Consider the following 24,520-nt stretch of genomic DNA (forward strand, 5'->3'; position numbering starts at 1 on the left):
CAGTTGCGACACATTTTCAGGCGCTGGAGCCTTAACTACCGCTTCAATTTTGTCAGGGGACTTATGCAACCCCTCTTCATCAATCACGTGGCCACAATACGATATCTGTTTTTTTAAAAACTCGCACTTAGGGCGATTGGCTCGTAGCCCATGTTCACTTAGTCTAGTGAGCACCTGCTCTAGGTTGGCAAGGTGTTCACTGTCATCTTCACCTGTCACTAGGATGTCGTCCAAGTAACACTGAGTCCCCGGAATCCCTTGCAGGACTTGTTCCATCGCTCTTTGCCATATCGCCGGAGCTGATGCGACTCCGAATACCAGTCGATTATACTGGTAAAGACCTTTGTGAGTGTTTATTGTGAGATACTTCCTAGAGGATTCTTCAACCTCCATCTGCAAATATGCTTGTGCTAGGTCAATTTTTGTTAAACGCTTCCCTCCAGATAGTGAGGCAAAGATATCTTCTATCCTTGGAAGAGGATATTGTACTGTGTGAAGGACTGGGTTCACCGTCACCTTGAAGTCCCCACAGATGCGAACCTTCCTTGGCTCCTCAGACTTATTGTTTAATGTTTTCTTCATGACAGGAATGATGGGTGTCGCCCACTCGCTCCAGTCTACCTTAGATAACATGCCTGCCTTCTCCAGATTCTCCAGCTCTGCCTCGACAGCTGGGCGAATTGCATATGGTACCGGTCTTGCTTTGAAAAACTTGGGAATTGCATTCTCCTCTATTTTTATCGAGGCGGTTACGCCTTTAAGAGTGCCCAGTTCTTGTTGAAATACCTCTTTGGCGTCAGCTAAGATTGTTGACAATCGTCCAGGAGTGACGTCGTCATCCTTTTTACCAGCCACCGTCAGTGCCAGTCTAAACTTATCTTTCTGATCCATTCACATCCCAGTAACGGTGGTCCACCATCTTGCAGAATGTAGAGATACAATTTCCGTATTTTCTTGCCGTTGTATTCGACAGGCACCCTTATTTTTCCTCTGGGGTATACTTTTTGCCCCGTATACGTCCTCAAGACAATGGATGTCTCTCTCAAGGGTATGTGTGAGAATAGCTGCTCGTAGTCTCGTCGATTCATGATGGTTAGAGCTGATCCTGTATCCAATTCCATTTTGACTTGGGACCCTGCTATCATGAGGGCGACCCAAATGGTTTGGTGATCCTCTTTTGCGATTACGTTGTGAAGTTTGAGACAGCTTAGTCTCTTGTTCCCGGATTCACTATCGCTCATCTGGTCTTCGGAACTACTGTCCGTCATCTTTTGTACTTTCCTGTACGGTTCCTTAGTAGCCTTTTTGTTGTCGTTGGTCTTCTTCCCAGACCTGCAAACTCGTGCAATGTGTCCCATCTTTCCGCATTGCCTGCATATTATGTCCTTGGACCAGCAGTCCTTCTGGTCATGGTTTGTTCTGCCGCAGCGATAACATTTTGCAAATCCCCGTGTCATTTCGTGGGTGCCGTATTCCTGTGGCTTTTGTTGTATTTCCGCAGCTCCCCTTGCTGCTGCTTTGTACGATACTGCCACGCTGAAAGCGTCAGCTCTTTCTCTGAGAGTAACCTCTTCTGGGTTCCTTCACTCAGGAGTCCACAGACAAATTTGTCCCGAAAGGTATCTGCCAGTCCTGCTCCGAACTGGCAGTGCTTTGATAGCTTGCGTAGTTCCGTAAGGTAATCAGCATTGTTCTAATTTTTATGCTGATTTCTCCTGTGGAATTTAAATCTTTCTGCTATCAGCAGCGGTGTAGAATTTAGGTGTTCCTGTAGGATAGCAACAATTTCGTTAAAACTCTTCGCCTTCGGTTTGGCTGGAGTAATCAGGTTCCGCAATAGGCCGTACGTTCTTGCGCCCATTAAATTTAACAATACCGATGCCTTTTTCTCATTGGCTATTTCGTTTGCCTCGCAATATACCTCGACTCTTTCCACATACATGGTCCAGTCTTCTATTGCACTATCGAAGGCAGTGATATCGCCAGTCTTTGGCATCTTGAAAAATCTAAGATGGCACCTCCCGCGCTTTGCCTTCATCCCCGATAGATCAAAATGGCACCTCCCGCGCTTTTCCTTCTTCCACGCCGAGTTAAGATGGCGCCTCCCGCGCTTTCCCGCCGCTGCCGCTGCTGCCAACGCTGTTGCTGGCGATTATATTTATTTTACTATCCTGTAATGGCGATGCCCTATGGTCTTCGCGCCTCCCCGATCGCTGCTGCCAACGTCGCTCTCCGCGGTATTTTAATTTTTCTATCGCGCTTCAATATTTGCTCCATTAATTGAAGAACCATTCCCGTCGTGGAGCAGACCCTCTGGGACACTTCCCTCCCTCTTCTTAGGTCCGAACGCTTCCCGGCTGCGAAGCACCGGCCGCGCCCTGTGTGCTCCACCCTCTCTCTCTTTGCTTCCCGACTCGCTGCCCGGCCCCGTTGCAGAGCCACCCAATCGAGCTCTAGCCCGCCGCAGCCCAGGAAGGATCAGTGCACTACCTGCCACCAGCCCGATTAGCTGGGAAACCACAGACTGGAGACCAAGCCTGGCTCTCGACAGTCTCTCCTGCACTTTTCAATTCGATGATCTGGAGGGCGGTTGCCCACGGTCGACGCCCGTTTCTCGAGTTTCTTTGGATTATTTTTTTTTCTTTCTTCTGGCTTCGACCTTCAATAACGTCGTCTGAGTTGCTGCTGAGTTGCAGGTAAGTTCGTTTCTTACTCGTCGCCAGTATTATGTCCGTGTATAATTGAGACACGGACTGCAGGAGTTGATTATAACAAGTCTTTACTGAATGGAGACAACCTGGAAACTGAAACTACAGAAGCCTGCTAGGGCCTTTTATACAGGGGTGGTCACTGCCGGTACTGCAGTCTGAGACCAGTTATTCCCTTAAAGGTACATGCACAACAACAATCAGGCAGCAAAGGGTTGTCAGAAGGATGGAATAGAGGAGAGGGGAATTAGAAAATTAGCTTGAAGTCATGCAAGACAACCCACGGAAGTGGGGTCGCATACCGTGTTGATTATATCACTATATGAAGGTATCGATGGAAATAAGTGAATCCGATTGCAACTGTTGATCTGTATGTTCACCTGATGGAAAATAAAGGAGTTTTACTCTTCATATCACCTCTTGTCTCTCTAAGTGTTGGCTTGGTTCGCCTTTGGAGAGATTGAAGAAATACATGTGTGAAAGATGTGACTATTCATAGTCCCCAGATCACAAGGAGATGCTATTGTTACATCTCTGAGTTATGCTATCGTACCAGCAGAGTCAACGCTTACCAGACCACTTAAACAAGGGCATGGATCTAGGAAGCGACAACGCGTTAAAGGACTTTAGAGAGGAAAGGGAACTTCGAGATGGGGCAGTAGTTTGCATGGACAGAGGCGTCAAGGGTAGGTTTTTTGAGGAGCGTGGGTGATGATGACAGTTTTGAAAAGGAGCGACTGATGCCACTGAACATGAAAAGGTATCTGAGGGAGATCTGAATTTGTAAAGCTCACCTCCTGCTCCTTCAACCCCATTCCAACGAAATTGTTAACCAACCAGATTTCTCTTCCTGGGCCCAGGCTAGCTGACACTGTAAATAGTTCCTTCTCATCGGGAACTGTTCACCTCGTTTTCAAATTTGTTGGTAATATTTTGTAACAGAAAGCTTTTAATTCACTGCTCTTCAATCTTTGACAATCAAAATATCAACAAATTGACAGAAAAAGTAGTAAAAATATTGGCCTAGAAATTCAGTTGTTAGTGCCAGCCGCTAGCGCCTTAGGAGGAGGAGAAGTGGGGCGCTAAGCAGCTAGCGCCCGGGTGCGGCGTGATCTGCGCCTCTCGCGAACTTCACTCAAGATTTAGCGGTGGCGCTAAACCGCAGCACCCGCTCAGCTGCGCGCGCAGATCCTGACGTCATTTCATGGTGCAATGCCCTTGGTGCGCCCCGAACCGAAACTTCAGTGGCGCTGCCCTTCTTTGCGCCTGGCGCCCCCAGCGACTGGTAGAGGGGAACGGTTCCCAGTCGCTGCGGGGTGCGGGGGGCGCTATTTAAAGGGGACTCCTCCTGCATTATAAGTGGCAGCCATTTTGTGCCAATCCTGTGTGAGAGACGGGTATTTGGTATTTCTGCTTTGACTTCGCGCTCGCACAGGTACTTCTGGCTTCAGGCCAGAGCTTTGCACTTGGATTTCACTTTCAGTGCCATAGCCTTGAGTCACCACATATAATGGGGGCTGCAATGGGTGGAAACGTTGGCTTTCTGCATTGCATTCAAAGGGATCAGAGATGCCGTGAGAGAGTGCCAGTCATGGCCAGACGGAGAAGGGCCAACAGGCGTCGGCACAGGAGGCCTTACCCACCCAGGGTATACCGCCAGCAGTTCTCATATCTGAACATGTCTGAGGAGCAGTGTGTTCGGAGGCTGCGATTCAGCAGGGAGGTGGTCACTGAGATCTGCCACCTGCTTCACAGAGATCTGCAGCCACAGCTGAGGAGCAGGACGTCTCTGTCAGTGGCAGTGAAGGTGATGGTGGCTCTCAACTTCTATGCCACCGGCTCCTTCCAATCCGCTACTGGGGACATTGCCAACATCTCCCAGTTCGCGGTACATTGCTGCATCCGCCAGGTGAACAATGCCCTTTTCAGAAGGAGACGTCAGTACATCTCCTTCCCCATGACCCTGGACAAGCAGCAAGAGCATGCAATGGGATTTGGAAGAATAGCGGGCTTCCCCATGGTCCAGGGCGTAGAACTGATGAACCAGCAATGGTCAGGCCTTGCTTCAGGGCTGCAGTGTGCAGGGCATGGCAGCCAAACAAGTCGATCCTTCCCCTTTAAGAGCTGACCGGCGCCAGCATGTTTGCCTTCATTCAGAAACTCGCCGCACCTGCGCTGCGCCCGCCCTCGGTGTTAGCGCCTCGGCACGCCGGCTTAGCGCCTTATGATAGTCGTGCATTGCCTGCTTTAGCGCAGCAGCAACCTCTTGGGGCGATGTAACTGAATATCAGCGAAGGTGGCGCTAAGTTGTGCCGGGCGCTAAATTTTGCGAACGCCCGGCTGTAGCGCCCCAAACGTGGCTATGCTGAATTTCTAGGCCATTATCTTTCCTTTTTATCCCCAGCATAAAACACAAGGCAGGCCCTCCAGTGTCCAGCTAACATCCATACATGGAATTTGCAGTTTCCTATTAATCACATACTGAAAAATAATATTTATTTATTTTGTTAATAAGCTGGAACTGCTTTGGCAGTTAAAACATCATCTGCACACAAAGGAAAAAGTTGTAGGGAGCACCATAAGTGTCATTTCCTTCTAATGAAAGTTTAGAAAAAGTTAAACATGGTACCAAAATGAAATGAGCAACAATTTTTACAAAGCTCTTTTCTTGGTGGGGATAGGTTTCATTTATTCAGGGAATGGGTTTGGATCATATTTCAGCTCTATTTTCAACCAAGTACTATCACAGTCAATAAAGAAAATCACACAACAGATGTAATGGCTCACCCCTTTTCTTGCTGGCAGTACAGCAGATGTTAAAACCCAGACACACTTGTGCTAGGCACAAATATAGTTTACTTTAGCACTGATGTAGTTTTGCCCTTGATGTCTTCAAAGCTTGTTAAAATAAGAGCAAAACATGAGATTTATTGGAATACTTCTGAATTGCAGTGTCTGTAACTTAATTTTAATATGGCGTTTAAATACAGACGTGAGGTTTAAGAATTAAAAATAAGCTTCAATTGTCAATTATTTCAGAAGTAGAATTTTCATAAATCCTGAGCATTAGTGATGGGGACATTTCTGCCCTCTAGTGTTCAGTATCTCAAGGATTATAGCTACAGTATAGGTATGCATATCATATCAATGTTAAATTAATAGTAAATAATAAAATATTTTATTTTAAAGGAGGTTATAGAAATCACAACTGGGCAGAAAAAGGAGGATAATATAATATTCCCACAATCTGAAGAGAAGATATCAGTGTTGGATACTCAGCAGATAGCTGAAAAACAGATTAAAAAGGTACAGTTTAACTGTAAATGCTATTACGTAGAATAAATGCAATTGTTTGAATAGTATTATTTTCAACTGAAAAATTAAGGAATAATCCATGGTCATGTAAAGTTACATTAAACGTAATGTTCAAACCGACAAACATGTTTATAAATCACATTACTGGATTTTATCCAGGTACTTGTTGAACATGGGGTTTTATTGTGATTCTGTACTTAGTAAGATCTGGGGTGATGTGCTGTGCAGAGGTGAAGGATTTCCCCAATAGAAGGGAGAGCGATTTGGAGGGTAGATCGCATGGTACGTGATAGGTTAACTATACTTAAGACTTAACAAATCCTGTGGTTCAAATGGCATGTTTCCTAAGGTGTTGAGTGTGTCTAGGAAGGGAATATATGAGACATTATTGACTGTTATCTTGAAGGAATTGTTATGTACTGGAGAGGCTCAGCAGGCCTAGAAGCAAACAAGTGTACTTCCTGTATTTAAAGAAGGTGAGAAATCTGCCCCAATAAATTACATGATCTTTAACCTAATATCAATAACAGGTAAAACAATGGCAGCTGTTCAAAGGGACAGGCTTTAAGAGTAACTGGATTAGAAATTGGTTTGTCCCCAAAAATGTGCACGTGGATTGCAATGCGCGATCAACCCATGCCTGTTCAGAGGAATGCAGGCAGCACACAAACTTTGTGCTGCCTGTTCATTTTCACGATTGTGGCGTTCAGCCCAGCACTGAATGTGCTGCTGAGTGGCTGAATGCTCAGCAGGGGGCCCAAGTCTATGCAAGAAGCTAGCCTGCACTAGTTAAAGGCAGTCTGCACCTCTTAAAGGGGAGGTGCATTCTGCCAGCAGCAGCTCATTGAACTGGCTGGGGAAGACAATGAACAACAATTAATGATGGCACAACGGGGGAGAGACCGTTCATCAAGATTCTCAGATGCAGCACTGGAGGCCTTGGTGTAGGAGGAGAGAGGTGCTGTTTCCACAGGGGACCAGGCTGGCCTCCAGGCAACAGCATAAAGTGCAATGGGAGCAGATAGTGGCTGTGGTGAATGCCAGCAGTGTATCCCCGAGGACCTGGACGAAGTTTAATGGCCTCACACGAGTGGTCAAGGTCAGTGAATTCAACGTCAAGTACCATATCCCGCCATCTGCACCACTAGCCTCACACACTGCTCAATGCACCACACCTTCATCACTCGCCTACCAACAATCTCTATCAAACATGACACATATCTCACATTCATAGCTTCACCTCGCCCTCACACACTTACCACTGTTGCAAGCCTTACACCCACATCTCGCAGCTTGCACACACTGCCAGCTATTCAATCATGACAGGCACATCACCCAAACACATTGCACCACACTCACTGACACACTTCCATTTCTTTTGCAAGAAAAGTTGGCTTATAACTGGTGCCAGCAGGACCTAACCAGCGGGGGACAGGTGTGCCTGGATAACCTCAGCCCCATGGAGGAGACGGTGCTGGTCATTCTTGGGTGGGGCATCACTGATCCCGTGGCCAGTGGCAGGGCTGAAAGAATACATGATGCTGGTTTCCTCATACGTAATCATCCTTCTCACATCCCACTTCCCCCTCATCCCACAATATCTTCTTATTTACAAGCTGCACATGGTGTAGGCATGCATCTCTTGCTTTCCCCACATCCTCTTACCACAACCCTACCCTTGTGCCTTTCTCATTTCAGAGACCCAAGAAATCCAATCTGCCCAGCCAGTGGTGCAAGAAGAAGGGGGAGAGGAGTGTGATGATGAAGAAGAAGCACCATTACTCGATCTAACACTTGCAGCCACCAGCTCAGATATTAGCACTGCGTGGACTTTAGAGGGTAGCTTGGAGGCAGGATCTGCATGCGCTGAGTCACTGGCCGTGAGTGGGCTGCAGTCAGGGCAGGGGGAAAGGGTAGCACAGGTGCCAGCTCCCCGAAGGGCGAGGTCGCACACGAGATCTGCTGCAGAGGACTCAGATGAGATGGGGTGGCCTACAGAAGAACGCTGATGGGTATGCACAACAAAATGCTTGGTGCATTGGCAGGCCTGCCAGAAAGCCTGAATGCAATGTTAAGGAGCATAGAGGAGTCCGGCACCAACCTTGCACAGGGCTTTGCGCAGAGATTGGAGCCCATCCTTTCCAGATCAATTAGCGCACTTGTGGACCCAACCATGATGCAGCGTCTGATGGCTGATGTCTCAGCTTCCATTGGAGCACAAGCAGAAGCCACCAACATCTGAATGCTGCAGTGGAAGCTCAGACTGAAGTCATGCAGGCTCAGCTTGCTGCCACACAAGCTCAGATTGCTGCCACCATGGCTGCGTTTAGCAATGTGGAAAGGGGCTTGCAGTATGTCACAGCAATCCAGCAATCTGCCCTCCAACAGATGGCTAGGAATGCTGAAGTGCCGCACTGTGGGAGTGGCAGTGGCTCCGTGGAGCAAGAACCTGCTGCCCTCTCTCAGGATGACCGCATTTGTCCTCCCACCACTGCCACTCCGCCAGTGCCCTTGGTGTTGCCTGTCGGCCAGCCAGCCCAGACTGCAACCGCCCATGCCAAGGTGGGCACTTTCCACTAGGATCACTCGGCTCCAGACCTCATTACAGCCTTGGTTCAAACATGGACAAAAGAGCTGAATTCTAGGTGAGGTGAGAGTGACTGCCCTTGACATCAAGGCAGCATTTGATTGAGTGTGGTATCAAGGAGTACTAGTAAAATTGAAGTCAATGGGAATCAGGGGGAAAACTTTCCACTGGTTGGAGTCATACCTAGCACAAAGAAAGATGGTTGTGGTTGTTGGAGGCCAATCATCTCAGCCCCAGGACATCGCTGCAGGAGTTCCTCAGGGCAGTGTCCTAGATCTAACCATCTTCAGCTGCTTCAGCAATGACCTTCCCTCCAACATAAGGTCAGAAGTGGGGATGTTTGCTGATGATTGCACAGTGTTCAGTTCCCTTCACAACTTCTCAGATAATGAAGCAGTCCATGCCCGCGTGCTGCAAGACCTGGACAACATTCAGGTTTGGGCTGATAAGTGGCAAGTAACATTCGTGACACACAAGTACCAGGCAATGACCATCTCCAACAGGAGAGAGTCTAACCACTTCCCTTTGACATTCAATGCAATTACCACTGTCGAAACCCTCAACATCAACCCCCTGGGAGTCACCATTGAGCAGAAACCTAACTGGACCAGTCACATAAATACTGTGGCTACAAGAGTAGGTCAGAGGCTGGGTATTCTGTGGCGAGTGATTCACCTCCCGATTCCCCAAAGCCTTTTCACCATCTTGAAGGCACAAGTCCGGATGGAATACTCTCCACTTACCTGGATAAATGCAGCTCCAACAACACTCAAGAGGCTCGACACATGCCTGGACAAAGCAGCCCGCTTGATTGGCACCCCCTCCACCACCAGTGCACAGTGGCTGCAGTGTGTACCATCTACAAGATGCACTGCAGCAACTCGCCAAGGCTTCTTCGACAGCACTTCCCAAACCTGCCGCGACCTCTACCACCTAGAAGGACAAGGGGCAGCAGGCGCATGGGACCACCACCACCTGTAAGTTTCCCTCCAAGTCACATACCTTGGAAATAAATGAAGTTGGATTGGAATGTTTCTTTTGTGTGGCTTTTATTTCATCATTGTGGCCAAGAGGACACTGTGATGGTCAGTAACAGAGGGAAGGTAAGGTGTGGGACTATTGTTGAATGGGGAATTGGGGTTGTGTTCACTGGTATTGCATTCAGATGAATTGATCATGGACTGCCCGGGCAGAAAGGGACTGTCTGTGTTGCCTCCTCCCTTCTGTTTCCTCCTCTTCCGCTTCCTCCTCCTCCTTTTCCTCCTCCTGCTCTTCCTCAGGTGGTTGCTGTATGCGTGGTGGCAAGGGCTTGCCCTCATGGTGGTGATGTTGTGGAACATGCAGCAGATTATGACAAATCTTGAGACACGTTCTCGTGAGTACTGCAGGGCTTCACCAGAGCAGACCAGGCAGTGGAAGCATTGTTTAAGTATGCCAATGGTCTGCTCTAGCAGATTTTGTGTGACAGCATGGCTCTCATTGTACGCATTCTACCCATATGTGGTTGGGTTGTGGAGTGGAGTCATGAGCCAGGTGGTCAACAGATAGCCCTTGTCCCCCAGTAGCCACCCTCTGGTTTGTCTTGGCGCCTCAAAGACTTAGGGGACAGCGAACTAGCGCAGGACAGAAGCATATTGACTGCTGCCAGGATACCAGGCATTCACAATCATGATGTGCCACACACCAACTGCACATTCAACAAGTGATAACCTTTGCAATTTTACGGTATATCTCAGCATTTAGATGCGGTGCCCGCAAAGCTATGTGTGCAGTCAATGGTGCCCTGCACCATGGGGAAGCCCGCTATCCTGGCAAAGCACACATGCACACTCCGCCTGCTTCCCTCTGATCAGAGAGAAGACAATGAAGACCCCTCTCCTGGCATAAAGAGCTTCTGTCACCTCTCATATTCAGCAGTGGATGTTGAACTGGGAGATGTTACAGATGTCGCCTGCTCCAGCCTGGAAGGATACCGATGCAAGGAAATTCAGGGCCACGGTCACCTTCACAGCCACTGGCAGCGCTGTCCTTGCCATGGTGTGAGGCTGCAGGTCTGGTTGCAAAAGGTAGCAGAGTTCTTTGAGCACCTCCTTCGTAAAGCACAGACGCCTCACACATTGGTCCTGGTTCAGGCTCATGTAAGAGAATTGCTCTCGGATGACTCTAGGTGGGTAAGGCCTCCTGCTGAGAGCCCTTCTCCACCCCTCCTCCTCCCTCTGTGAGCAGCTTGTCCTCTTCTTTGCTGCCTCTGCTCCATCTCCCTGTCATGCTGCGGGCCAAGGGGTGGTGGGGGCGGGGTTGGTGACAACTTGAGCACCCATGACTGGGAGCAAGTTGTCTGATGAGAACCTTTGAAGTCAGAACCAAGTCCTTCTCCACTTGCAGCACCACTTCCTGTCACCTCACCAACTTTAAACAACTCTGGAAAGCTCCAAATGGTTCCACAAACTTACACAGAGCCAGTAAAAATGAATCAGCAACTCACCTTAGAGTGGTTGCTGATCCCTTTAAATATCGCTGGTAGGAGGTCTCTGCAGCTGCTGAATGCACATTCAGCTGTGCGAGGTTAACACAGGGCATTAACACCAGTGTTGAGGATGAAAATTGCTGTACTGATGTCAAATCAGCATTGCACGCTGATTGACCTCACCAGCTGCCTACTGTACATACTTCTGGTACAAGCTCCCAGCGCTGACGCTAACGCCCTCACCAAGATGGCGTCCGGCGCGGCTGCACCAGAAGTGTGCGCATGTGGCACGGATGCCATTTTCGGCACAAAACAGCACTTGTAGTGCCAAAAAATCGGGAGCTATGAAGCCGAATTTTTCGGCCCCAGTGTAGTAATAACTTAATACGAAATAGCCAGCGTGAATTTAGAAGGGAAAAATCCTGCCTGATAAACCATCTCTATGTCTGAGAGGATGTAATGGATAAAATAGATGGTGGAATTTCTCATGAAATTGTTTATTTGGACTTTCTGAAAGCCTTTGAAAAAGTTCCATATGGAAGACTTCCAATTAAACAGAAGGCACTTCTGCTGCCACTCCAGTCAAAGTAGCTGGAAGCCAGAGACCCATGATTCCCACAGCTCTGTGATTTTTCATTTAAATGGAAGCCCAGCAGCACATCTAAAGACATGAAAAGGTAGTTCCACTGTTCTTGTTGGGGCTGCAGAATTCATCTGCTTTCTATTACAGGGTGCAGTTGACTGTTCTACACGTCTGCAATAGATGACAGACACCTATGTAAAAGTACACAGAGGTGTAATAGCAGACTAGTGTAAGATGTTAAATGAAGTACTGCAGGTGTTGTGATCTGGATATTGAAAGCAAATGTAAGCTTGCCAAATTTGTTGACAGCACAGAAGGCACTTTTACAGTGGTGTTTGTTTAGTTTGGATCATGTCTAGGCAATGGCTTCATTATCCCAACAAAAGAATTGTAGGCCTTTGAAAATGTGGGTCTATAATTCTGCCATCAAAATAAGAGAGCTATTTTTAGCAGTGCAAGTAGAAGGAACTAGTGCCCAGTTCTGTGATCTGAACTGAACAACCCTCACTGTTAATGGCATTCCATATTTTAATGCATTTTGAGACAGAGGATACAGCTAAAGATCTTAGATGTAGATGCATTGCTGATCATCTTCCAACATTCGATGGAATCTGGAACAGTACCCACGGATTGGAGGGTAGCTAATGTTACCCCACTATTCAAAAAAGGTGGTAGAGAGAAAACGGGGAATTACAGACCGGTAAGCCTGACATCGGTAGTGGGGAAAATGTTAGAGTCCATTATAAAAGATGTAATAGCAGAGCACTTGGAAAACAGTGACAGGACCGGACAAAGTCAACATGGATTTATAAAAGGTAAATCGTGCTTGACTAATCTACTGGAATTTTTTGAGGATGTAACTAGTAAAATAGATAAGGGAGAACCAGTGGATGTGGTGTATTTGGACTTTCAGAAGGCTTTCGATAAGGTCCCACATAAGAGATTAGCATGTAAAGTTAAGGCACATGGGATTGGGGGCAAGGTATTGACTTGGATAGAGAACTGGTTGGCAGATAGAAAGCAAAGAGTAGGAATAAACGGGTCTTTTTCCGAATGACAGGCAGTGACTAGTGGGGTACCGCAGGGATCGGTCCTTGGACCCCAGTTATTCACAATATATATTAATGATCTAGACAAGGGAACTAGATGTAATATCTCCAAATTTGCAGATGACACAAAGCTGGGTGGGCGTGTGTGCTGTGAGGAGGATGCCGAGAAACTCCGGTATGATTTGGACAGGTTGGGTGATTGGGCAGAAGCATGGCAGATGCAATATAACGTGGATAAATGTGAGGTTATCCACTTTGGTGTCAAAAACAGGAAGGCAGATTATTACCTGAATGGCAATAGATTGGGAGAAGGGGAAGTGCAACGAGACCTGGGTGTCCTTGTGCACCAGTCGCTGAAGGTAAGCATGCAGGTGCAGCAGGCGGTTAAGAAGGCAAATGGTATGTTGGCCTTCATAGTGAGAGGGTTTGAGTACAAGAACAAGGATGTCTTGCTGCAGTTGTACAGGGCCTTGATGAGACCACATCTTGAGTATTGTGTGCAGTTTTGGTCGCCTTATCTGAGGAAGGATATTCTTGCCATGGAAGGAGTTCAGCGAAGATTCACCAGGCTGATACCTGGGATGGCAGGAATGATGTATGAGGAGAGATTGGGTCGATTGGGCTTGTACTCGCTGGAGTTTAGAAGAATGAGAGGGGATCTCATTGAAACTTATAAAATTCTGGCAGGACTGGACAGACTAGATGCAGGGAGGATGTTCCCGATGGTCGGGGAATCCAGAACCAGGGGTCACAGTCTAAGGATAAGGGGTAGGCCTTTTAGGACAGGAATGAGGAGGAATTTCTTCACCCAGAGAGTGGTGAACCTGTGGAATTCTCTACCACAGAAGGCAGTAGAGGCCAATTCATTAAATATATTCAAGAAGGAGTTGGATATATTTCTTAAGGCTAAAGGGATCAAGGGGTATGGGGAGAAAGCAGGGACCGGGTACTGAACTTGGATGATCAGCCATGATTGCATTGAATGGCGGAGCAGGCTCGAGGGGCCGAATGGCCTACTCCTGCTCCTATCTTCTATGAAAAGAGGCTGGGGGTTATTTAGATCAGTTACGCAATGGGCAAACAAATGGAAAATAACATTTTCTATAAGGTAAAATAAAGAAAGACTTGCATTTATATAGTGCCTTTCACAACCACCGGACGTCTCAAAGCACTTTACAGCCAATGAAGTACTTTTGAAGTGGAGTCACTGTTGTAATGTGGGAAGGTAGTGTACATTAGTTGAAAATAATTGCACCATAATGTATATGGAATGAATGGAATTGAATTAACACAGGAAGACTTAAGGGCCTGGATTTTCTGAGCTGGCAGGGCAGGCATTGTTCCTCCCCACAGCTCCTAATGTGATCTTGGTAGATTGTCTGTGGTCCAGCGGTATTTCCAATCCCGGTCAGTCACCCCTACCCTTGGAGGAGGGTGAAGTATTAAACTACTTTTTAAAGTTAAATTTCTCCAGTTTTCTTAGTGCAGTAAATTGCACTGCGGTACATTACACTAATCTGTGATCTGTGTTAAAACGTAAATCCCCAACAGTGCCTTAACTATTTTGGATGCCAGGAATACAACAGGGTATCTGCTGCCCAGTGTTACTAAGGCATTAATAACAAAAAATACATTGGATGACATATTTCCAAGATTTTAATTTTGAGCACCCTTGCCCAAATATGTCAAAATAAGACAGGAAAGTAGATAATGAGTAAATTAGTGAGAGTAACTTTATAAAGGGTATTAGGAAGAGCTTCATCACTCAGCAAGTGATATTTGGAACAATCTGGCAAGTACAGTAATAGAGACAAAAAGATGAGAGATGTTCAAAATGCAGCTGGATTATGAGCTGGAAAATTAGGTATTAGAGAAGATGATCTTTGATGGGCCAAATGGAATTTTCTTATAACTTTACATTTTATCTACATTAAGCGTATCTCAGAAAGCGGCCAAAGAGAAGCAGAGGTGCTATTTTGATCAGGGAGTGAGTGGTATGTTGCGCAGATGGATCTAAAGGGAAGAAAGTAATTTGCAAAATAGAGGAGGGGGAGAAATAAACAAACCATACACATTGAATTATAAAATTCTACAAATAAAAGGTGTAAAATTTAAATTATGGAATTGAAGGTTAACAACGAAGGGGCAATTTTCCAACTTTACTCTCCTGGTGCCCTCCGAATGCGCGTATCAATGATTAGGAGATGCACTGTGCATGATTTACCAACCATTCAGAAAATTACCCCTTTAGTGTTAAAATATTTCTTTTAAAATTAGTCATGCTACTGTAATATTTTTTATTGTTTAGATTGACCATAAGGTTACAGAATCTTTCAGAGAAATCGATCATAAGATCAGACTGGAGGAAGAACCCACAAAGGATTTGGACAGCGCTGTTATAAGTACAATTACTCCTCCAGCAACAGAGCAACCACCAAAAGCTGCAGCTGCACCTACTGGAGCACAAATGATACCTTTAAAACAAACTACCTTTGAGGTTACAGACAGTTTGCAAGATACTCTAACCAATGAGGAAGCAGAAAAGGTTCTTGCATTACCTGCAGAGGTAGGTTTTAAAACTGTTTAACAGCATTGTTTTGAGAATCTCATCCACTTTGAGTCTGTCTATTTATATAATTTTCAAATTTCTATGTTCTCTCTTGTTTGTTGTTAAGTCATGTCTTCTAAGGCTAATTTTACATTTATTTGAGGTGTTTAAGATGATTAAAGAACTTGATAGGGTAGATAAAGAAAATTATTTTCTTTGGTGGGGAAGTCCAGAACAAGAGGACATAACCTTAAAATGAAAGCTAGGCCATTCAAGGGTGATGTCAGAAAGCATTTCTTCACACAAAGGGTAGTGGAAATCTGGAACTCTCTCTCACAAAAAGCTGTTGGGGCTAGGTTACTTGAAAATTTCAAAACTGAGATTGATAGATTATTGTTGGGCAAGGGTATTAAGGGTTGCGGAACCAAGGCAAGTAGATGGAGTTGAGATACAGATCAGTGATGATCTAATTGAATGGTAGAACAGGCTCGAGGGGCTGAATGGCCTATTCCTGTTCCTATGTTGCAATGTAGAATAAGTGGCAAAAATGGAGACAGAACAGGAAGTAATGAAATTATGCTAAAGCTTTATTAAATCACTGGTTAGGCCTCAGCTGGAGTATTGTGTCCAATTCTGGGCACCACATTTAGAAAGGATGTCAAGGCCTTCGATAGAGTGCAGAGGAGATTTACTAGAATGGTACTGGGGATGAGGGTCTTCAGTTATATGGAGAGACTAGAGAGGCTGGGATTGTTCTCTTTAGAGCAGAGAAGGTTAAGGGGAGATTTAACACATTTTGTGGGGTTTTGATAGAGTATGATAATAGAAGCTACATTTGATATTTTTCTAGTTTCCACATGTACAGTCACACATTTATAAGGGCTAACAATATATTGCTGTGCACAATGTACTTGTAACTCTGATTGGCATCAGGTGCAGTCGACCTGTATTATAGACCCTGATCAATTGGAGAAGTGCTTATGATGCTGATGCCCTGTGACTTGTGTGCTAGGCTCCTGATGGCTCTATAATTGATTTGCAACATTTCAACAGTGTTGCAGATACTCAGTAGCTATACAGAACAAGTGCTGCATGAACAGCTGTTCAGCCATATTGGGGCCTCTTAAAGGGGAGTTTGCAAGTAGTTGTGAAGCGATGTACGTTGACCCAGTGATTTTACTGCTGATTTGCAACATATTTTTGCTGTGGTTTGAGGATCAGAGAAGGTATATGTGTGGTTAATTCTTCGGCTTTACACCGTCCTTTGTATATGGGCCAATGCAATCATACCTGGGTATGTCCAAAGACTTCTGCACGTGGCGACTAATGCCCCAAAATTTTCACTGTATAATTGTGGCAAGTAATATTTTTGGTAGTAAAATGGGGCTGAAGCCGTTTCTGCCAGTTTCCCACCCCACTATCGCTGTCGCCCAAATTCATGTGCGCTTTTTGACCTTATCCCTGATCTTCCTGCTGAGTCCGTAATAAACTTATTTATGTATTATATTGAGAGCCAGATGCACTGCAGCCTCAAGTTTCATGAGTTTATACTCACCATGCAGTAGTGGTAAATTAGAATGAGAATTATAAGGCGTAGCTTTTATCAGGATCAACTGAGACAAGCGGAAATGAGGAGTTTGTGAGTCTGAAGAGTATGGAGAGTATCAGTAGCGATTTCTGCAACTGAGAATGACTTTTTGTTTTTTTTTGGACATCCACCTACACAAACATTTGTGTCTGCAGTGAAGAAAAAGCATCTTAGATGTTGCTGCAAATAAGAACTTTTGACTCAAGAGTCAAATCTATCAGTTGCCGCCCAACCTTGGAGACCGACCTCAGCGCCTCCATGTAGCTGTGATGTTCCTTGAACATCCTTCTTTTCAGGTGTATACCCTTGCGATCTGGGTCCTATGACTCCAAAGCCATGGGCAGCCTTCTTCTCAGCCTCTGCTGGGAAGATGGCACAACCTTACCCACTCCCTACTCCTCTGTTTCCCTTGTGCTCTGTGAATTACTCGGTACCACTTCCTCATTAACATTGTCTAATTCCACCCTGATGACATCCCTGCTTATGTCCTCCTGTGCAATGTGCAACCAGGCTGTGTTGATCTCCTGGGGAGGTGTCTTCCGCCCATTGGAAGGGAAGAGAACCTCCCTGCATGCTGTGACTGGAGGGAGTCATGGGAGAGCCTGGGTGCAGCCATGCACCTCTGTGCAGTGCTTGTCAGTGTTTGCAGCACCTCAATGCTGTAGAACCCTGATAGCACAAATGTCAAAATTAATTTGCGCATGGTCCCTTTAAGGAAACCGGCTGATGAAGCATCATCAAATTACATCATCAGACCCACTTTCTTCAATTGGTCGGCAAACGCACTGGGCGGATTTAACAAGCCCAATCAGGGGAAAATCATTATGGAGAAAATTGACCCGCCACCGACCTTGCCTGCCACGGACCCGGCCAGGTAGGGGAAATCATGGCCTCTGTTTCTGTTCCTTCTCCTCCTCATCCTTATCCTCCTCATTCTTCTAATTCTCCTCATCCTACTCTCCTCATTTTTTCATCCTCATCATCATCATCATCATCGTCTTCCTTCTCCTGTACCCCCCACTATTGCGGTGGAGTTGCAGTAAAGGGAGGTATAATCTAAAAATGGGTGAGCATTACCCCCTTGGGAATAAAAAGACAGGAAAGGGGCAGAAGCTTGCAGTTCTTTTCAGGGAGGTTCTGGCAACTATGTATGTGTTCACTCACTAACTTGGCACTATGCCCCCAACCGCACCATCTCCCCTCCCCCATGAGCTCAGTGGCCTGCTCCTCATAGGACGTAAGGTAATTTAGGTTGTGGATGCCTTGCCGGTTGGCCTGCCTCTTTCGATCATTGTGTGCAATTTTCTCCTGCAACAATATTGAATGAATAAGCAGTTGAGTTTATGCTAACTGGTATAGGAGAGCTGAAGTAAGAGGTGAGGTGGTATCACCCTGTTAAAGTGGAAGAAAAGGGTTTTCGAGTCGTGTATGAAAGTAATTGCTGTTGGGGGAGATGGGTAGCCATTCTGTAAGATCCCAAGTTAGTGCCCCTCTTAGACAAGGTGTATTGTGAAGGGTTAATTGTATAGTCTTACTTTTAGAGGGCGATGAGTGGTGGTGGTGCCTAAGGAAGAAAAGGACGAGTGGCTGATTTGTCAGGTCAAGTCATTGCACTTTTTATGGCATGGCTCTGCAGTTCTGAAGTTGAGAGAGTTGGCATTCAGTGCCAGCTCCCTCCAACAGATTTTGCAGGTTGGCCTCTGTGAAACTATGTCATTTCCTTTGCTTCTGTGTCATGCCCTGCTGCCTTCTTTGCCTTCCTCTGCCAGTTTCTCCTGTGTTAGACAATCCTTGTAAAATGGCACAAAAACACTTGAGACATCCAGTCAAGCTAGCTGATAGTCAACTCGCTTTCCTCTTTACATACTGCACCTCCAGGCTGTTGCTGCAATCTTCATCCAGAACTGGCTTTTTAATTTCCACTCTGATTTCCAAGCACCCAGCGCATTATTCCCATTTTACACAGAGTTTACACCATTGACTGTTTCAATGAATATACAACTTGTTGGCCCATGAAATTCTGGTGTAAACAGTCTTTGGGTCATTGGCAAGCACATCTTATTTCCCATTGGCATTAAGACACTGCAACTAATCAGGTGGAATTTCAGTTTGCGAGGAAGCTGTGACAGAACTTTGCTGGCTCCTGTAGCCAAACTTAGCAACCTCTGTCAGGCAAGGTTCGCTGCCTTGAATTAAAAAAATTATTATTCTTTATTCTCGGGATGCAGCATTACTGGTCGACATTTATTGCCCTTCCCTAGTTACCCTGATAAGGTAGTGATGGGCATTCTTCTTGAATCACTTTAGTTGTAGCAAACCGCACTTGCAGTTCAAGAAGAATGCTCACCACTTCAGATGCCTGCCACTTCAGAGGACAGTTAAGAATCAACCACTTTGGGACTATATAGGCCACACTGGGTAAATATAGCTGGTTACTTTCCTTAAAAGACATTAGTGAATCAGTTGGATTTTTACAATAATCTAGCAGCTTCATGGCCAATTTTACTGGTACCAGCTTTTTATTTCCAGACTTTTTTTTTAGTGATCTGTAACTTGGTCAGGCAGTCATGCAGCACTGCACGTATGAGAGTTATGGACTCCATCAGAGCAATATCACTGAACTGGTGCTTTCTACTGTAGGAGTGGGTGACATTAGATGCTGTGAGGTACTCATGCTGAGGGTGGTCATTAAACTCTTGGGCACCGTGTGGGCAGAATAAGAATATATTTTAGAATTCTGGCACTAAGGAACCTCTTGAAACAGAGCCTAAGATCTAGTGTGTTGTGCTTCAGTGCTACAGTGTATGCCTGCGTGCGAGTGAGTGAGTAAGTGAGTTGAAAACAAATGAAAAATGAAGGATATTACTAGCCATTAGCTTAAGGAATGCTTTTTACCTCACCATCCCCAACGTCTTCTTTTACCTCCAGGCCAGAGGACCCAGGGACTTCTCCTTGTAAGGAGTTAGGTGTATTAGATGAGGTGACCACTTTCTGGTCAGTACACACTGCTGCCTGTTAAATGCAACCTTCTCCTTCAAGCAGATAGATAAGGCATATATATTGGACTAAGAAAGGAAAAGAAAGAACTTGCATTTATATAGCATCTTTCATGACCTCAAGACATCCCAAAGTGCTTTACAGCCAATTAAGTACTTTTTATAAGTGTAGTCACTGTTGTAGTGTACACACCACAGCAAGGTTGCACAAACAGCAATCAGATAATGACCAGATAATCTGTTTTAGTGATTTGGTTGAGGGATAAATATTGGCCAGGACACCAGGGAGAACTCCCCTGCTTTTCTTCTAATAGTGCTCTGGGATTGTTTACGTCCACCTGAGAGGGCAGACGGGGCCTCGGTTTAACGTCTCATCCGAAAGACGTGCTCTGACAATACAGCATTCTCTCAGTACTGCACTGAAGAGTATGAGAGAATATGTTTGTCAAAGTGCTTAGCTAGCAGCCACCTTCTGTGAGTATATGAATATGCAGCATGCTTGATGTTTGTTTACCACTTTGAATGGGCAGCATTAGAGTGCCCTGGGTGAAACATGGATGTGCCTTTGCTTTTGGAAAATATGTAGTTAGCAGAGTGTTGTGTATTCTCTCTCTGCGATGCTTCATCAATCTGACAGTGAAATGCTGTTAAGGTACTGTATGGTTGTCCAAAATGCAAGTGCCCCAATGTGTTGTGCTATTAATGAATACCAAACTGAGGATTCCACAAATACCTATCTCAGCTATGCTGTCAATGGCGAGCACCAAATGGAAGCACAAAAGAGACATGGGCAAAATTAGATAATGAGTCACTCCAGGTGCTGTTAAGATGCCTTGTAAAGCAGCATTGTACAATTAAGCAACATATGAAACACTTGTCTTGGAAATCTTCCAGCAAATTTCTTTCTCACCGGCTCCCAGATTTGGGGCAATTGTGAGAAAGCATTTATTCTTTTAGCCACCTCCACCAAAGGTGCATCCTCTTAACTGAAGGATGGTCCTCAGCTCTGTAAAGAACCATGTTTCTTTGCAGAACCTCCAAAGCTGCTTTATTGTATAGATCACTTCTGATTTGTGCCCCTGTTCTAACTATTTCAATCCCTCTTCATAACACAACAGCTTTAAGAGCAACCAGCAGCAATTAAGCAACAAGTAAGTACATTTTTGTGCCCCTTGTAGCTATCAGTACAATACCATCCATAATTGTATAATGGTGTCTTACAATGCATCTTAACAGCATTTGGAGTAACTTTGCCTGTGTCCCTATAGGGAAGTACTTCCACTTGGTGCTTTCCATAGGAACTTGTGGGTTTTGTAGTTTGGTATTCACGAATAGCACAGTACATTGGTGTTCTGACATATTGGACCACCATACAGCCAATCATCTGTGCTTGAAGGACACATATGTCAGCTTGACTCTGTTGGTCGCACTTTTGCTTCTGAGTTAGAGATTGCAGGTTCAAACCCTATACCTGCACTTGAGCACATAATCTAGCCTAACACACCAGGGTAGTACTGAGGAGTCCTGTCTTCATCTGCATAAGATGTTAAACCAGTCTGCTTGTTCGGGTGTTAATATTTGATTAAGAGCAAGGTTCTCTGTTGCCCTGGCCAACATTCCTCCTTTGACCAAGACCACCAAAAACAGATCAACTGGTGATTCATTTCAGTGCTGTCTGTGATCTTGCTGTCCGAAAAATGGCTATCACTTTGGTTTATATAGCCATCACTGCGCCTCAAAGTAATTTGTCAGAGACTTGATATAGTGTGCTAACTAAGTTAAAGTCTTTGGCCTAGAAATTCCATGCCTGTGCGCTGGCCGTTAATGCTGGTTTGCTGTAAAAAAATGGCGGCTGTTTTGTTCCTGTCTGCCTTCAGTGCGGGACATGGTGGCTGCCATTTTGGTAAGGGCCATAGTGTTGACAGCACTGGCCCCTGAAATGCAAATGAGCAGATCGTGACATGAATCGGCATGCAACACCTGATTTGACGCCACTTCAGCAAACTTGGACATTTTTGCTCTTGGAAATTCTTGGGTCTTGAGCATGCTCAGAAAAGTGTGCATGAAGCAGCCCTGTAGAGGCGCTGTCAGCGCTTCTTAAAGGGACACCCACATTTTTCAGGTAAATTTGGATTTAAGCTTATGGACTTAAAAAAAATATTTTATTGAAGTAGTGACTTGGTGCAATAGGTGTTAAAAGTTTTTAAAGTGTGCAGGGAGTACTGCTAGATGCCTGCAAAGCTTTGGATGGTAAAGGAAGGCCTCTGAGAAGACAGAAAATGCTGGAAATACTCAGCTGGTCACGCAGCATCTGTGGAGAGAGAAACAGAGTTAACGCCTCAGTTCGAGATACTGCCTGACCTGCTGAGTATTTCCAGCATTTTCTGCTTTTATTTCAGATTTCCAGCATCCGCTCGCAGAGGGAAGAGCAAGATGCAGAAGAGGAGGAGGAAGCGGAAGGAAGGATGCAACCCATTCAGCCCCTATCTGGCTGGGATATCCGGGATGGAATCATCCGCCTGCGGTACCAGTGAACACAACCCCAATTCCCCTTTCAGCTTTTCTCCCACACCTTACCTTCCCCCTGTTACTGACCATCATGGCGTCCTCTTGGCCACAATGCTGAAATAAAAGCCGCCACAAAGCAAACTTTCCAATCCAACTTTATACATCTATCCATCCAATGTGACATCAAAAAATCAACTAATCGCCTTGTTCATTGTGGTAAACCACTGTTATAGTTATCACTGTATATTGTTCTCACTGTTCTCACTGTCACATCACTACACGAGGTCGCCTCTTGTCGCACTGTTATACCTGGGCTGACCACCTCCGACTCCGCCCATTACCTGCCCAGGTATAAAGGTAGCTGACTGGCTAGTATTCCTCCCTGTTGGATCGGATCACCCACGAGGGTGGGCTCTGTTATTTAGCCAATAAAAACCTTCAGTTACGTTCTTAACTCGTCGCCTTTTATTGGACTAATTGATAGGCATATCAATTTTATTGACTAAATTTTAAAGATGTCTGATAATGAACAGCAACAGCAAGGAGCTCACCCAGCAGCACAGCAACAGCAGCCTCCAGACAACGGGCCACACCAGCCGGCTTGGCTGCAAGCCTTGAAACCACCATACCTGGATCTAAACCCACAGGCACCAAACGCAGCCCTCAACTTCAAACACTGGCTGGACTGCTTCGAATCCTACCTGGAAGAATCCGGCGCCCCGCAGAGATCCAAACTAAGACTTCTGAACGCCCAAGCGAGCCCGAGAGTATACGCACTCATACAGGACACGACTACGTACGAGGCCGCTATCAACCTACTGAAACAGCAGTACCGCAGCCCGGTAAATTACATGTACACCAGGCACCTCCTAAGATCCCGCCCGCAACAGCCAGGAGAGTCTGTAGCTGAATTTTTACGGGCGCTAAGAGCACTCGGCAGGAACTGTGACTTTAAAGCGGTGACGGCTGTTGAAAATACGGAAGATAATATCCGCGATGCCTTTGTGAAAGGCCTACGGTCCGACTACTCACGGCAAAGACTGCTTGAAGCTAAAGACCTCGACCTGGACAAAGCTGAAGCCCTCGCTCTCTCCCTGGAGGTGGCCCATCAGGACCAGGAGGCGTTTTCCAGGTACTGCTCGCGACCCTGGGACTCGGGCCCGACCCCTACCGCAATACCCTTCGCAGCGCCGCCCCCGGGACCTACCTCAGCGTCGGCGTCCCGGACCCGACCGGGCCCGCCACCCCCGGTACCGGCTCCGACATCGGGCACCCGCGATCGGGCCGCCGGCTGCTTCTTTTGCGGCCAGGAGAAGCACCCGAGGTCGCGCTGCCCAGCCAGGAACTCTACCTGCACAACCTGCAGGAAGAAAGGCCACTTCTCTAAGGCCTGCAGGAGCGGATCTTCAGAGGCCAGCAGTGCCTCATGCGAACTGTGGGGGCGGCCATCTTCTTTCACGGCAACTGAGGCCAGTATCCCCACACGTGAGTCATGGGGGCGGCCATCTTTGATCAAGGCAACCGACCCCAATAGTGCCTCATGTGAGTTATGGGGGCAGCCATCTTCTCCGCCATTTTGTCCTACCTCGTGGGAGACGCCATTTTACACACCACGCCCGACTGCCACCGGGCCCCCGGACCCGACGACCGCCTCGCCCGCAGACGACAACGACTCGCTTACCTACACGCTAGCCTCCGTCACTCTGGATCAAGCCCGCCCACACCACCTGTCCAAGTCGATGATGGACATCAAAGTAAACGGCCACGCCACGACCTGCCTGTTCGACAGCGGAAGCACGGAGAGCTTCATCCACCCAGACACGGTGAGCCACTACTCCCTCCCTGTCCTGCCAACGCGCAACCGAATCTCGATGGCATCGAGGTCCCACGCCACGGACATTAGCGGCTACTGTGCTGTGACCTTGTCGGTTAAGGGTACAGAGTATAAAAACTTTAAACTCCTCGTCCTCCCCCAGCTCTGCGCTGCCGTCCTACTAGGGCTGGACTTCCAATCCCACCTCCAAAGTGTAACCCTAGCATACGGTGGACCCCTCCCCCCACTCACAGTCGACAACCAGCGAAGGTTAAACCGCCCACCGCGTAACACCTGCAGCCTATCCACCCTCAAGGTGCCGCCACCTTCCCTGTTCGCTAACCTCACCCCCGACTGC

At 46.5% G+C, this 24,520-nt stretch overlaps 1 protein-coding gene across 2 annotated transcripts in view; it reads left to right on the forward strand.

Moving 5' to 3' along the window:
• The window catches only part of ttc6 (tetratricopeptide repeat domain 6), a 649,897-nt gene that overhangs the window by 135,049 nt on the left and 490,328 nt on the right, over positions 1-24,520 (forward strand). For both annotated transcript variants that reach the window (XM_086003340.1, XM_086003341.1), the window contains exons 3-4: positions 5,898-6,014; positions 15,018-15,275. In XM_086003340.1, coding sequence (XP_085859466.1) covers positions 5,898-6,014; positions 15,018-15,275 — 375 coding nt within the window. The remainder of the gene's footprint in view (positions 1-5,897; positions 6,015-15,017; positions 15,276-24,520) is intronic.

This window comes from Somniosus microcephalus, chromosome 12 (genome assembly GCF_052327205.1).
Source record: "Somniosus microcephalus isolate GS21.2 chromosome 12, FLI_Smic_1.0, whole genome shotgun sequence".
Lineage (NCBI taxonomy): Eukaryota > Metazoa > Chordata > Chondrichthyes > Squaliformes > Somniosidae > Somniosus > Somniosus microcephalus.